At 40.9% G+C, this 16,599-nt stretch overlaps 1 protein-coding gene across 1 annotated transcript in view; it reads right to left on the minus strand.

Annotated features, from left to right (window-relative positions):
• CLCA1 (chloride channel accessory 1) overlaps positions 1–12,242 on the minus strand; it is a 32,275-nt gene extending 20,033 nt beyond the window's left edge. The window contains 4 exon segments of the mRNA XM_036445636.2: positions 1,497–1,602; positions 5,245–5,392; positions 5,562–5,702; positions 12,002–12,242. Of these exon segments, the coding sequence (XP_036301529.1) occupies positions 1,497–1,602; positions 5,245–5,392; positions 5,562–5,702; positions 12,002–12,163 (557 nt within the window). The 5' untranslated portion in view covers positions 12,164–12,242.
• Between the last annotated feature and the right edge of the window lie 4,357 nt (positions 12,243–16,599).

A 16,599-nucleotide genomic window follows, 5' to 3' on the forward strand; every position in this document is an offset into this window, starting at 1 on the left:
TAGACTATCTCTAGAAAGAAATACGTATTAATCAGCTTCTCTCTTGAAGGAATATATAGTAGTCTAACTGAAGAGAAATTTAGAGAAGTGGGAAAGGTACATGCAAGACATGGAATAACATCCATTGGCTGAGATTTCAGAGGTGAACCCAATGAATGATCACATCAGGGAAGTGACCCTGGGCTGTAGTTTACATAGTGCAGAGGGAAGAGCTAAAGGAATCTGGTACACTGTGCATGGCGCTACTTGGCACTTAGTCTATTTATGCCTGAAGTGATATAACCATGAGGAAAAATACAATATAATGGAAGTGCACCAAGCTGACAGAGTCTGAATGTAATGAAGAAAGGGAAAAAGTGGAGAGCAGTGATGTCCCTCTGGGAGAATGGGAAGCCAAGGCTGAGCTCTAAGCCAAGGCTATGCTCTGCTTGGAAGCAAGTTCCAAATAAAGAGGAACCACACCAAAAATATATCTAAGAGAATAATAAATTTGGCTAAACCACACCCTTACGGGGTCATCAGGCAAGAGCATTGGAAGCAAAAGTGGGTGTTGTACCAATTTCCAGTATTTAAAAAGAAACTCTTATTTCCTGACTCAGGCATAGGTGTTCAAAGTATTCAAATTCCTCCTGAGAATCTATTGGAAAAAATGTTTGCTTGTCTTCATGACTCAACATATTATATTAATTACTTAATATCACAGCATTTTGGGATTTCTGGAAGACTTGTTATGTGGGCTTGATGTGTTTGTTATTCCTTTGATTCTGCCAGATATAACTTACTGTTCTTTTATTTAAAATATTTTTTTTTTAGAAAGCTGCATCTGATCTGCAGAATTCTTTTTCATGTCTTCTGTCAGCTTTAAGTATCTGAATTGTGTTAGCTCTTTTAAATAAATTGTGAAGTTCCCTATCTTTTATGTTTGTACTAAAGCAGTTCACTGAAACTGTTGGTTGCAAGAATTCACCTATACAATCATGGCAGCCAAGGTTACTTTCCAAGTGTTCAGTTTGCTTTCTATTGACATCACATAGTTAATTAAACTGGGAGAAGTTTTCTGCTTTCTTTTAATATTTGGATAGTCTTTCAGGTAAGTTCCATAATCTCTCCTGGGCCCATTCATACTGACCAAGTCCACACAGATATCACTCTGCTTTCAAAGCATTGAATAGCCCCAGTAGCTTTGTTTATTTCGCCGACTCAGATACAGAAAGATTGAGTCCCTGAACATAGCACCTGTGGATTTCTTATAATTGTATATGCACATTCTTAAAGGCAAATGGTTTTTAACTGAAGAATAGAGAACTCAACTAATTGAAGTGCTTGTAAGCTAAGCAAAAGTGGTAGTTTTGTGGAACTCTGTAACAGGAGCCACTAATAGAGAATGAGAGACAGAAAACAAGGCCCCCCCAAAAATGGACATTAAAAAAGTAATCAAGAAAAAATGGGTTGTGATTTAAAATAGTTTGGAAAAAGTCAAGTCAACATATCCTTACCTTATTGCTTTGTTTCTTCCATTAGATAAGAAGAATTTCTGGTCTTTATTGTATTCATCAAATACTCCCCATCAAAGATGTGCCCATTCATGGACAAATACCCTTCCTGTGAGAAAATGTTTTAAATACTTAGTTACAGTAAGAATGCTAAAATTACTTTCTAATGCAGGGAGAAAGTAATTCTCCTGACTTTTTTTTTTTTAAATAAATTTTTATTGTTCATATTATTACAAATGTTCCTTTCCCCCCCCTTCTCACCCCACCCTCTGCCCTTTCCCCACCCCCCATTGTCCTCATCCATAGGTGCACAGTTTATGTTCAGTCTCTTCCCACATCCCCCTCTCCCCTTTTCCCCAAGAATAAACAGTTCACTCCCCTTCCATACCTCTGATTCTATTATATTCAACAGTTAATATTGTTCCTCAGATTTTTTTTTTTTTAGTTTCCTTGGTTTTTAGATTCACTTGTTGATAGTTATGTATTTGTTGTTCATAATTTTTATCTTTATTTACTTTCTCTTCTGAAAGAACCCCCTTCAGCAATTCATATAATTCTGGTTTGGTGGTGATGAACTCCTTTAGCTTTTTTTTATTCGTGAAGCTCTTTATCTGACCTTCGAATCTGAGTGATAGCTTTGCTGGATAGATTATCTTTGGCTGTAGGTTCTTGCTATTCATCACCTTGAATATTTCTTGCCATTCCTGTCTGGCCTGCATGGTTTCTGTTGAGAAATCAGCTGACAATCGTATAGGTGCTCCTTTATAGGTAACTACCTTCTTTGCTCTTGCTTCTTTTAATATTCTCTCTTTGTCTTTTGCTCTTGGAATCTTAATTATGATTTGTCTTGGTGTGGTCCTCTTTGGATTCCTTTTGTTTGAAAACTTTCCCCACCTGGTGAAAGAATTAGACTTACAAGTCCAGGAAACGCACAGAACTCCAAACAATTATGCTATGTTAATTATTATTATTATTTTTTTAAATCTTGGCTTCCTTAGAAAGAAAACTCTAATATGACAACTCTACATTTCTTAAAAATGTAACTACTTTTTTGGCTCATCAAATGCTAATTAGGCACACAGGAAGTGCCAGAGAGTTTTTATACAAAGAAAGAATAGCCGAAACCGGTTTGGCTCAGTGGTAGAGCGTCGGTCTGCGGGTTGAAAGGTCCCGGGTTCGATTCCGGTCAAGGGCATCTCCCTTCCTCTCTGTAAAAAATCAATAAAAATATATTAAAAAAAAAAAAAAGAAAGAACAACTGCTCTGTCCTTGGCATAGCGAACAGTCTAGTGTAGGGGTGTCGAACTCAATCAGAGAAGGGGCCAAAATCTAAAATCCAGCCTAAATCGCGGGCCGAATGGTTTACTGAACAGTCATAAACTGTCATTGTGATGGAAACGCAGCAGAGTGCAGTGATGACAGCGCAGTGCGGGCCACATTGCAAGGCCTGGCGGGACGGATTTGGCCCGCGGGCCTTGTGTTTGACACATGTGGTCTAGTGGATGGCATGCCAATTAGATAACTAAAATCCTTACTGGTGCAAGTGCAGTGATGGAGGGCGGGACATGCTGCTGTGGGGCCTGGAGCAGTGGTAGGGCAGCCAGGCAGCACCCCCAGTGGCTCAAACCCCAAGGTTTGCCTACTTTACCCTCCAGCCTTTATATATATATATATATATGTTATTGATTTTCTACAGAGAGGAAGAGAGAGGGATAGAGAGTCAGAAACATCAATGAGAGAGAATCGTCGATCAGCTGCCTCTTGCACACCCCCCACTGGGGATGTGCCTGCAACCAAGGCACATGCCCTTGACCAGAATCGAACCTGGGACCCCTCAGTCTGCAGGCTGATGCTCTATCCACTGAGCCAAACCGGCTTTGGCTTCACCTTCCAGTCTTATTGCCACTTACTCCTGAATTACTACCATAGCCACCCAGCTGCCCTCCATGTCTCCAGTCTTTAGAGGCTACCTTATAGTGCTCAGGGCTAAATTCGCTCCTTAATATGGGGTCCCTGATAACCCCAGCTCTGCTCTTCTCTGCAGCCATGTGTCTTGCTGTTCTCTACCTACTTCTAGGACTCTATAATCACAATGAATCCCTGGCACTGCTTTTACTTTCCAGAGCCACTTGCGGCCCCTTCTCATCTCTTGTTCTTTTCACGTATTCTTTCTCTGTGTGGGATACTTTCCCTCGCTCTGTCTGGATAATTGCTTCTCTTCTTTCAAAATCAAGCTTATATCCTCCTAGAAGCTGTCTCTGACATCCCCAGTCTAGGCCCAGAACCCCTCTTTAACTCTTTCATCATATTCCATATGGCACTTCCATTCTATTATAGTTGCTGCTTTCTTCCTGTCTCCCACACTAAATACTTGTCTCCATGAGGACAGGCTCCATGACTTCCTCATTGTCATGCCTGGGCATATAGCACCCAGAACTTAATAGGTGCTCACTGAGTACTTGTTAAATTTGGAGGAATTCACTAATTCCTTATGTACAGCTCAGTTTTCCTGGAATGTAAATTCCTAGATAGGCTGAATTTGGAGGGTTAGGTGAGGGGGTACCCCTGAGGAAATGCTGGTATCTAACACTGAGGATTTGGACCCTGTTCTGGAGGTGCTGGGAGCAGAGGATTGCCTCTTAGAGGTAAGGAAAGACTGGGAGAGAGTATAAGTGGGGTCACAGAACAGGAAGGAGAGATTATGAAGGAATGCCATTCTCTGTGGTGACTAAGATGGCTGGAGTGGGCCCAGAAGTGAGATGGGGCAATTAGTGTATCAATTCAGCACATACTGACTGAGCCATCCATTGGGAATTTTCTGGTCCTATTATGGAGGTGAAAGAGAGGGTTGTAGAAGCACAAGAGATATGTTTGATAAATCTTTCTGATAAGTCTGTAGTGCTCCAGTGAATGTGGGGGGAGGGGGCATGGAGGTACCAGGGCTCTTTTGTTTGAGTGAAGAAAATCTAGCTGATTCTAATACTTTGAAAATAATAAAATGCCTGTAGTAGTTATTAAATAACCTAATTTGCTAATACTAATCACATTTGATTATACCTGGAGAGTACATATTTTATATATACTTCCTTGCTTGTTTGTTTTAACATTTTTTTCTCCAGAGATTGTTTTATGTAGCCCATGGGCGTGATAAAAAGCTCATTTTGTGAAGGAAAATTGGATGTTTTTCTTTAGTTATAGTTTTTTTGCGAGCTGAGCTGCAGGGATATTCTCTGTGCTGCTTAAAGTATGGTCCATAGTCCAGCAGATCAGCATCACCTGGGAGTTTGTTAAAAATGCAAATTGTTGAGACCCACCCCACACCTACTGAATCAGAATCTGATTAACAATCCTCCTTGTCAATTTGCTTGAACTAAGTCTGAGAGCACTGTGAGTCTCCGCCATCTGCTGGCTACTATGTGAATTACGGGCAGGAGGTTTACTTTGTTCAGCAGACTCAACAGATCCATAGAAACCTAATAACATTTCAATAAATTACAACAACTATTTTATGATAATAATAATTATAAAATTAAAAACACTATAGTTACATATTTTTGCAGAATATTAATACATTAAATTTCTAACTGAGAAACACACTATTCTGAACCCCTGCTTTAAGTGAAAATGCATGCTGTGACGTTATTTGGCTCATATGTGCTTACTCGGAAAGATAATGCTATTTTGACCTACTGTGAATATAAAATGATTAAGTTATGAAGAACATAGCGGAATGTTTCTTCTCTACCCATACCTTGTGGTCCATACTGAAACAACTTTTTTCCTACTATGAAGTCAGGAGTGAAATGAATCCTTTCACCCTTTTCTCCACAATTTCCCATCTGCTCAGTATAGGGTTCATCGTTTCCTGGAGGATTAGGTTCAGCAACTAGAACATCAGCCTGAAATTCAAGAAAATGTTTTCATCATTACAAAATTTTAACAAACGAATCGACCTTGTTCACACTGGAGTATTGTGAAACAATTTCATTTGGTTCTAGAATATTATGATGAAAAAAATATAAATCACTCAAGGAAACTGAATTTAAAAAAAGAACTTGATAATCTCACATTTTTGTAGGTTTCCAGTTTTGGTCTCATATACTCAGGTTTTGTTTTCCATTTCTCAGGAATCAAAATGGCAACATTTTTGAAATAGAATCTTTTTTCTATAGCTTCAAACAGATATGGAGATGCCTGAGTCACCATATCCTGGGGGGGGGGGGGGGGGGAAGAAAACATATCTAGCAAGCACAATTAGGACTGTAGACTAAATACCAATCATTCAAATTTACATTTGTATTTCACATTAGAAAAACTAGCTAGTAAAGACTAGTTATTTATCAAGACTGGAAGGGGAGCCCTAACTGGTTTGGCTCAATGGATAGAACATTGGCCTGCGGACTGAAGGGCCCCAGGTTCGATTCTGATCAAGGGCATGTACCTTGGTTGCAGGCACATTCCCAGTAGGAGGTGTACAGGAGGCAGCTGATCAATGTTTCTAACTCTCTCTCCCTCTCCTTTCTTCTCTGAAAAAAAATCAATAAAATATATATATATATATATATATATAAAAAGACTGGAAGGGGAGATGTAGAAATACCTTTTATTGATAACTAAAGACTAGTGCACAAAGTTCGTGCACTTGGGGGGTTTTCCCTCAGCCTGCACCCTCTGGCAGCCTGGGAGCCCTCAGGCAATGTCTGGGGGAGCGGGCCTAAGCTGGCAGTAGGACATCCTTAGCACTGTCATGGAGGTGGGATAGGATCCCACTACCCCCACTGTGCTCACCAGCCATGAGCTTCTGGCTGAGAGCTTCCCCTGTGGGAGCACACTGACCACCAGAGGGCAATGCCTGCATTGAGCGTATGTCTTCTGATGGTTAGTGTGCATCATAGCGATCGGTTGATCCACCATTTAGATTTGCATATTAGCTTTTCATTATCTACTACAGGCCCAGTGCATGAAATTTGTGAGGGGAGTTGTGTCCCTCAGCCCAGCCTGCTCCCTCTCCAATCTGGGACCCCTCGAGGGATGTCTGACTGCCCATTGAGGCCCGATCCCATTGGTAGTCAAACATCCCTATCACAATTCAGGAATGCTGGCTCCTAATCGCAGGATGGTGGTGCAGGTGAGCAGGGGTGCCAGACCAAGGTGGGGTGCTGGTCATTGTCATTGGGGCAAGTCTCTAGTGGTTACTGAAAATTCTTTGCTCCTGTGTGCTGCAGTCCCACCTGGTGCTCACATCTGCTGTCAGCTCTGGCCCTGCTCACATCCACTGATGGCACTGGAGCTGCCACTTGCACTCACTGACGGTGTGAGCGATTGGGGCTGGCACCAGGTGCTGGCAGTGGGTGTGAGTGATGACTGCTATCCATGATTACCCCTCAGGGCTTTTCCATCTTCCCCCTGCTCCTGAGGGGTGATCAGGGCCAACAGCCGCCTCTTGCACCCGCTGCTAGTGCCTGGTGCCCATCCTGATCATTCAGTGCTATCACTGGGTGCGAGTGGCAACTACTGGCTCTAATCACCCCTGGGAGCTTCTCCACTTCCCCCTGCTCTTAAGGGAAGATTGGAGCAGCAGCTGCCGCTCACACCCACTGATGGTGATGGCCTCACTCACACCTGCTGCTGGCACTGGCCCCAATTACTCCACACCATATGTGGGTGTGAGCAGGGCTGGTGCTGTTAGTGCATGGGAGAAGTGGTGGCTGGAGGGGGGCTGCCAGCAGACAGAGGGCTTGGGGCCATGGAGGGAGGGGCCAGGCGGGGATGCAGAGAGGATGAACCAGACCAGCCCCTGTTCCCACCTCATGGCCCACAGTTCTTTTCAAGGTGCATGAATTCGTGCACTGGGTCCCTAGTCTAGAATAATAGCTAATCTTTTTGAATCACTTATCACATGCTCTGTGTCAGAGTGTGATGATTAACAATGCAGACTTCAGAAGCTGACACTCATCCTGGCTCCAAGAGGATTGTTGTGCGTCATCTGGCAATTTCCTTAAGCCCTCCTGAGCCTCAGTTATACCATTTATAAAATGGAAAATATTATGGTGATTAGCTCATAAGATATTGTGGGGATCAAATGAAGTCAAGAAAGTCCTGGGAACCATGTTTACTTAGCACAAATGCTTGTGAAATGAGTGTCATCTCATTTGATCCTTTGAGGATCAATAAACCTTTAAGGGAGAAACTGAGAATTAGAGAGTGTAAGTATCAAGGTCCCACACCAACTAATATTGGAGAGAAACTCAAATTAAAATATGACTTCACCTTCTGGCTCTTGCAGTTACTTTAGGACTAGCTAAATGTTGTGGTAGTATTTATTTTTAGTATAATATTAAGTGTCAGATATAAGGGAGTGGCACAATTATATAACTTACTTTCAAGTTACACACAACTTTATTTCTCTAAAATGAAGGAGCTGTAGTGTTAAATTATAAATTCCCCTGAGATGCATTATGAAGACAGTAGAGAGGGTATTATAGGAGATTTACTATTGAAAAGGGCATGGAGTCTATTAGGACTGAAAATCACTGCCCTTAAAAGTGAGTGTGGGTGGAGGAAAGAGGAGGGCTGAAGACTGAGTCCTGGGAGCCACAGGTATTTAGCATTTAGTGATAGGAAGAGGAGTCAGCCAAGGAGACTCAGGTGCATGGGAAGGAAATCAGCAAGCATGGGGCAAAGGTGTTTCAGGGAGAAGAGAGTGATTAGCGGTGTCAAATGATGCTGAGCAATTAAGAAAGGAAAAATAAACAAAAACTCATAGACACAGATAACAGTATGGTAGTTACAAGAGAAAGGGGGTGAGGGTACTGCATATATGGTGACAGAAGAAGATTTAGGGATAGTGAACACACAATACAATATACAGATCATACACCATAAAAATGTACACTTGAAACATATGTAATCTTCTTAACCAATGTCACCCCAATAAATTTAATAATAATAAAAAAGAAAGGCGAGGATAAGAACTGACCAAAGTATTTGGCAACTTGGATGAGACATTTTAGTGGAATGGAGACGACAGCTCCACATGAGTAAATTCAAGAGAATGGGAGATGAAATGGAGGCAGTGGATATAGACAACAGCTCAGGCAGGTTTTTTTGTAAATTAAAGGGGAATGGAGACATGATGCAGAAGCTGAAGGAGCACTTCAGGCAAGGGAATTTTTTTTTAAAAAATGTGAACTATTATGATGTATGTATGTGATAATTGGGGGAAAACAAACAAAAAACACTGTTAAACCAGAGAAAAAAGGTACCATTGCAGGAGGAAAGTCCTTCCCCGAGCAGACCAAAGTGCCTAGACTCCAACATTATAATGTAGAGTTTGGGTTAGTGTGTGTGTGTGTGTGTGTGTGTGTGTGTGTGTGTATATGTGTGTGTACAAGCAGTTTCACTTACACATAAGGTAAGCATGAGGCACAGAACCAGTTTCCCTTCACAGGGGAAGCAGCACATGATTATTATTAATGCCGGGTGAATCCCTCTCTACCACTTCCTAAGGGGATAAATTTGGGGAATTTATATTATTTTTCTGAGTTTCAGTTTCCCTCTTTTCAGATAGTAATAAAAGTAGGTATAAAGCTCTCTGTGTAAGAGTGTGCATTAGAATCTGACCAGTGAAATGTGAATTTTCAGTGTCTCCTAGGAAGAAGCAGCAGCAGCACGAAATGCTCTTGTCTTCCATGTTTTAACAGAAACATCAATATGGTTTTTTGCTTTGGCCTCTGTTGCTGATTTTGAGAAGACAACCTCATATCTAAGTAGACATTTAAACCCTTGAGGCCTGGAGAGGTCAAGGAGACAGCTTACAGGGTTGGCTGGAAATTCCTTAGTGATAAGGATATTGTTCTCCACTGGATTTCTGGTACCTGAAATAATGGTAAAGAAATGGTCCTTTCTTCCTCTGGTACCAACTTTGTAAATACTTGTTGAATGAATTAATGAATGAATAAAATGGTTGAGAGGAATGGCAAATTGTCCAGGAATGCCAAGACAAGAGGTTCCTGCATTTGCATACATTGAGGATGCATCCAAGATATACTGCTCCCATTATGTATCGTGTGTGTGTGTGTGTGTGTGTGTGTGTGTGTGAGAGAGAGAGAGAGAGAGAGAGAGAGAGAGAGAGAGAGAGAGAGAGAGAGTTTTAGAGAGAGAGTATTTCTTCCTGACTCTCACTCCCTCATTTTATGGTGTGTGCTCTCTCTGCCTCTACAGCTCACACTGACAGGGTAATTGCAGTGGGTGCAATTTGTAGGTGGAGAAACCTTAGGGACTGTCATTCAATTTTTTAAAATTAATTTTTTTTGGCTGCATTAGTCAACAAAACTATGTAGTTTTCAAGTGTACATTTCTGCTCCCATCCCCCCTTACCTCTGGTAATCACCGTACTGTTCTCTGTGTTTTTTGCTTAATTTCTTCACTTAGTTCACACAGCCCCCCGACCCCCCTCTCTTCTGACAGCTGTCAGTCTGTTCTCTGAATCTATGAATCCATTTCTATTTTGTTCATTAGAGTCCACATGTGAGTGAAATTACATGGTATTTGTCTTCCTCTGACTGGCTTATTTCACTTAGATTAATGCCCTGAACAGAAGCAAGTATTTAAGAGCTGACTTAAAGGTTTCTGTTCCCACAAGAGCACCAGGAGAGAGTCTCCCCTCAGAAAACAGAGTGAGGGGTGGCCAGGAAAGGCAGACAAGCTCACAAATAAGGTCCTTAACTCTGCAGATTTGAACCTTAGTAGTGAGGAACTCACTTTTATAAACTACTTAGTTAGGGATTCTGGGTACACTATAGCCCTTAACTGTATAATTTTATTTTTCAATTTTAGTGTATATTCAATGTTGTTTTGTACATTCAATGTTGTTTTGTACATTCAAGGTGTTAGACAATCATATATTTTATAATACGTGGAAACCAACTTACCTCAAAGCCAACTCATTTAGTAGGACTCATACCAGAAAGCCAACTTACTAATTGTGTTAAGAAGTAGATTTCTCAGGAGGAAAACCCCCAAGAGTGAGGTGAAAGCACCTGGAAGCTCTAAAGCACCATGTAAATGTGAATTAGCATCGCCATTCTGGATAAGGAATTTATGTTCTTCTGGCACAAACCCAACTGTCTAGCCAGAGACAGAAACACGTTGGCTACATTTTTCTCCCATACTTTCAGTGTCTGTTGCTCCAAGGGGCACTTTCATGTTTCCTGATGCCATTTCTAAGGTTAGATGCAATCAAAAGCTTACCCAAGCTCTCTGATTATTGAGAGATTTCTAAAGGTAAAGCTTTCCCTTTCACCATGGCAGTAATATCAGATAGGTTAAACAGGTAAGATTCCCGTCCTTCCACAACCACTGCCATTCTCCAGCCCCAAACTCCTCCAGATGGTAGAGCTGGTTCTCCCTCCAAACTCCATCTTTCTGGGTTTGTTTCTGCTCAGAGCAAGGAACACTTGGGGACAACCAATGGGACGCTTGTGATATTAATTTTTGGACTCACACTCAGGAACTTGCGCTTGGTTAAAAAATTGAACCCTTTCCATTTAGAAGGATTATGGTTATGCCTACCATTAACTGAGCTCTTACTATGTGCCAGACATTATGCATGCATTTTTAAAGTTCTCTAAAGATGATTTTAGACTTATAAGACATGCAAAAATTGTACAAAGCTCCCATATACCCTTTATCAAGCTTCCCTTGTGTGCATGCCTTGTTAAATTTAATCCTCACAAAATCCTATGGGGCCGTACTTATTGCCCACTTTACACACCAGTACTTTTCCTCATTACTCACTACTGCCTCTGGATGTGCTACTGCCAGATCTCTGGGTGGTTATTTATAAGGCATTTCCCTCTTTTTCTTAGTTGTTTGCTGTTGTACATGACCTCTCCACCTTACACAATTAGACACCTCTGCCCTGGACAGGAAGTGTCTTCCTCCCTAATTCTTCCTTCCCCCATGGAAGAAGTAATAAGTAAGGCAAGGCTGCTCAGCAATGGAAGAAGACCCCTTGCATTGGGGCTGGTAAAATGCAGAGTTTCCTCCCATTGGAAGAATCGGGGTTGTTCTTAAGTTAGAGATGTGCATCCTGGGCTTCTCTATTAGGATCACAGAGAAAATATTCATAATTAGAAGAATAAAAGGAGAATCTAATATGAGCCAGGCAAAGGAATTATTCTCTGTACATCTCACAATATCTACCAGATACAGCTGGCTCTGCCTTAGTGGAATCATCCACAATCAATAAACGTAGACAGTCATTTATAAAGCACCAACAATGTATGAAACTCTTAGTGAAGTGCATTACTTTTATTATCTTCTCCCTCAGAAGACTTCTAATGGCTAACTATTCTATTTTCATTTTGCAATCGAAGATCCTGAGACGTAGACATAAAAATAATTTGCCAGTATCACACAGATGGAGTTAGAGAACTCATGTTTGCCCTTCCACACATTATACTTAATTTTTTTTAAAGCATGGGTAGTTACTGTTTCCAGCTTACCTTTATTTCTCGAATGAGTGTTTCATCTTCTGGCACATTGGGGTCAATTGCAATGACAATACCTTCATAGCCATTGTTATTCAGCTGAATGAGTGAATTGCTCAGGGCCCCTTCCAGAATGTGAAGGACCAAGATGAAAACAGAACTCTTAGGTGATCCCATTACTATATATCTCCCTTTGATTATTCTCTTGGAAAAATTTTGGTTTTTGAGGCATCTTTCTTTACCCCTATTTATATGACTATCGAGACACACATTTCCCCAAGTTATCAGAGGTGGTTTATCACAGGACTTTAACCTCTTGACCCTAAACTCTTTCACTTGTGCATTTGTCTCCATTATGAGGAACAATACCTTAGTCTTAAATTTTATGTACTTTAAATATTTTATTTGAAAGGATCATTAGCCTTGCCTTCACCTTTGCCAGATGCTTGGAAAGAGGGTGGGAAATCCACATCTGGTTTTCTAGAAAGACTTACAGGTGTCAAGCGGCTTAGCCATTGAAAAATGTTTACTTCTTATAAATGATTGCCCAACCCGGGATACTAGCCCACATGAGGTCACCCTCCAACCCTGCCCTGCCTAGGGGAGGCCTGGCTATTTTATGCACTCAATAACTATTCATGAAGTGTAAGTCATATATCCAGTTATCTCTCAAGGTGGTCATTATTTTTATCCTCATTGACCTTGACATAACCTTAGCACTTCTTGGTGCCTCCTTAGATAATCCACTTGTATCAAAAGCCTTAGCAAACAACATAGATATTATTGAATATTTCCTATTTGTGAGAATAGATAAAAATTTGTATATCACTGTGCAAAGCAAACTCCTTCAAGTTTCCTCATCAGACCTCTATTGTTCAATAAAATTCAAATTCACGATATTGCATTATTTTACTGCAATTCAAATTAACACCATTATTTTACTGAAGCTAAATGTCTCTCAAACATGAACTGTGGGCTGCTAGCTACTACCTACATGCACTTTTTGCCTTAGTGGAATCATCCACAATCAATAAATGTAGACAATCTTCAGATGAAAACTCAAATTGGTTTACAACTTTTCTGTAGTATTCAGATTACTTGAAATAGCCCTCATCCCATCAGTTTATTTGGTCTCACATGATTCAAAGCATCAGTTTCAACTTGTCTGTTCCTTTTTGTTGACATTAGCTCATAAAACTTAAGTTATTACTTACCACTAATAATTAATACCTATTGCTTAAGTATGTAATTTTAAGCAATCAAAAGTGAAGCATTTAATAGAGTGGATGTACTCAATTTTAAAGTGGTTGTCCAGATAATCCTAAAATGCTTTTATATAAAAACAATTTATTCAATGCTTATTTAATAAATGCATGCATTTATTATGCATACTAGAGGCCTGGTGCACAAAATTTGCGCACAGCGAGGGGTGTCCCCTCAGCCCAGCCTAGTCACCTCCAACTGCCCCCCCTTGCCGGCCTGGTCACCCCCAACTACCCTCCCTGCCAGCCTGGTTGCCCTCAACTGCCCCTTCCACCAGTCTGGTTGCCCCTTACTACCTCCGCCCCCCCCCCCCTTGCTGGCCTGGTCGCCCACACAACCTGCTGTTCGGTCATCCATCTGGTTGTTTCAGACAGGATGGCCCCTGGCTTTTTATGTGTTAGGATGATATAAATTTTTTAGATTTCAAAATATCTCAAATCCCCAACCACAGGTATCTTTCCTGGATTCTCTAAAAAAATATAAGGCAAGCTTATGTGTTAATGATTTGAGAGTTTGATCCCAAAACAGTGAGAATTAGGGAAAGGGGAAATGAGTTAGGGAAGGCTGAGATGCAATGAAAGATGAAGTATTACTAAGCTGACTATTGGGGTACAATGCAGTCAAGCTGCTGGTGCACCTGCCCTACCATCTGGGATGTCTCCTAACAGGCTATACAAAGAAACCATGCCTTGGGGCAGTCCATTGGAGGGAGGAAGGGAAAGTGTTTGTCTCCTTCTCATATTCTACAGGTGATCAATTCCCTTGAACCTCCTGGCTCTGTCATCCAGTCCTTCAAATAGCTACTGTACAGAGAAATCCCATGCCCTGTGGTGTATGAGGAGTCAAGGATTCCAACTGGTGCCTGGTTGATCTCTGGCAGTGGAACCACTCAGAACTGCAAGGAGGTGTAGTGACAGAGGTGGAGTAAGTGACCGAGGATCCAGTAAAGTAGAGGAAGCCAAGCCTTAGGGAGGTTCCAGGAGATGAGTCCAACACAACTCATTGCTTGAACTGCTCAGATCCATTCATACCCTTCCTTCATGTCTAGCTCCAATATTGTAATGTAGAGTTTGGGTTAGTGTGTGTGTGTGTGTGTGTGTGTGTGTGTGTGTGTATGTGTGTGTGTGTACAAGCAGTTTCACTTATACCGTGAAAGTACAGGTCCAATCATTCATAGAATCTCCTTCCAGATGGTGACCAACTGCAACATCCTGAGAAACCCAGAGCAAGAGTTATTGAAATAAATTGTAGTGCCTAATGCTACAGCATGAATCAAGGCCATTATAGATACTTATTACCTCCTTCCTTCATCTTCATCACCAATCTCCCTCTTTTAGTCAGCATTTTGGCTGACCTGTATTGTTTGTATGCCTGTTGCTGTAACTCAACCCTTCATTTCTGAGGGCTCTGAACTCGTGTTGGGCTGTAGCTGCTGCAGATGCCTGTGGCAGGGGTCACCTGGTGTGACGGACCAGTTTAGGTGCCTCCCCAACTTTGCTGGCTAGGCCTTTGCCTCTTGCTCAATGGAGTGTCCTTGCTGCTGCCACAGTTGCTTCGTCTTGTAACACCAGGGGCTTGACTCTGTTTCCCCGGGGAGGGGGCCTAATTTGGCATGACCTCCACTGGGCAGGCTGTGGTGGTAGTGCCACAATCTCTGGTGCCCAAGTCCAACTTAAACGGATTCTCAGAGGTTTTCACTCACATAAAGCATTGCACCATGGCACCTGGAATCTAGCTTTCTTGGAGGCCAGGTGACAGGGAGGAAACTTGAAGGAAAGACAGGTAACATCTGAGAGACAAACTTTCACCAAAGATATGCCAGATCTCTCTTAGGTTTCCTTCTAGTGAAAACTCCCAAATGGTAATCACTCTTCTGACTTCCATTGCCATATAGACTAATTTTACTTGTGTTTATATTTAATATAAACAGAAATATACAGTATGTCTTCTTGTGTCTGACTACTTTCACACAACATTTTCTGCATAAAGTTCAGCCATGCTATTTTAGGTAGCAGTAATATGTTATTTTTCATTGTACCTCATTGTAAAAATAAACCACAATTTACTTACCAATTCCTGTTCATGAACATGTGTATTTCCTGTTTGGGCTATTATAAATAAAACTGCCATAGGTGCAAGCATTGATTTTTGTTGGGTATGTACTAGAGTGGAATTTCTGAGTTACAGGTTGTATCTATGCCTAACTTTAGTTGATCTCCCAAACTCTTTTCAAAGTGATTGTACCAGTTGTTCCACATTTCTACCAGTACATGCTACTGCCAGTCTTTATTATTTTAGCTATTCTGGTACAAGTGCAATCATATTTTACTGTGGTTTTAATTTACATTTTCTTTTATAACCAACTAGAGACCTGATACATGAAATTTGTGCAAGGGGCTCAGCCCCCACCCACTGCAGTGGCTGTTGGCCTCTGCATCGGGCCCTGCCGTGGTGGCTTCATCCAGAGGGTTGTCCTGAAGGACATCCGGTCTAATTAGAATATTATGATTTTATTATTATAGGTGTAACATACCTTTCCATATACTTATTTTCATTTTGATAGTCATTGTGAAGTGATTATTTAAGTATTTTTGCCCAACTTTTAATCAGGTTGTCTTTATCTTATTGATTTATAGAAGTTTTTTTATACATTCTTAGTATTGAATCCATTATTGGATATATATATTGCAAATATCTTTTTCAAGTTTGTGGCTTGCCTTAATGGTATCTTTGAATGAGCAGAGATTTTTAATTTTAATGAAATCCAATTTAATTTTTTCTTTTATGGGTAATGTTTTATGTGGTCATATTTAAGATAGTTTTCTCAAGTTCATAAAGATATATATTTTTAAAATATATTTTATTGATTTTTCACAGAGAGGAAGGGAGAAGGATAGAGAGCTAGAAATTTTATATCCATCAGTTGCCTCCTGCACAGCCATTACTGGGGATGTGCCCGCATTGTACATGTCCTTGACTGGGTCCCTTCAGTCCACAGGCTGACACTCTATTCACTGAGCCAAACCAGTTAGGGCCATAAAGATATTATACAATATTCTGTACTAGATGCTTTATTGTTTTACCTTTCACTTTCAGGTCTGTAATCTACCTCAAATATTTTTGTGTGTATTATGTAAATTCAGGATTTTTGTCTTGTTTTGTTTTCCTTTATGGACAACAATAGGCCCAGATCTTTTATTGAAAGGACAACCCTTTCCTCCACTGAATTGTAGTTGTGCTTTTGTTGTGAATGATGTGACCACAGATGTTCAAGTCTTTCTTGACTCCCTATTCTGTTCTGAGACGTGTGTTAAAATCTCCAATTAAGATTGTGAATTTGTTCATTTCTT

The sequence above is a fragment of the Pipistrellus kuhlii genome, unplaced genomic scaffold, assembly GCF_014108245.1.
Source record: "Pipistrellus kuhlii isolate mPipKuh1 unplaced genomic scaffold, mPipKuh1.p scaffold_m20_p_2, whole genome shotgun sequence".
NCBI lineage: Eukaryota > Metazoa > Chordata > Mammalia > Chiroptera > Vespertilionidae > Pipistrellus > Pipistrellus kuhlii.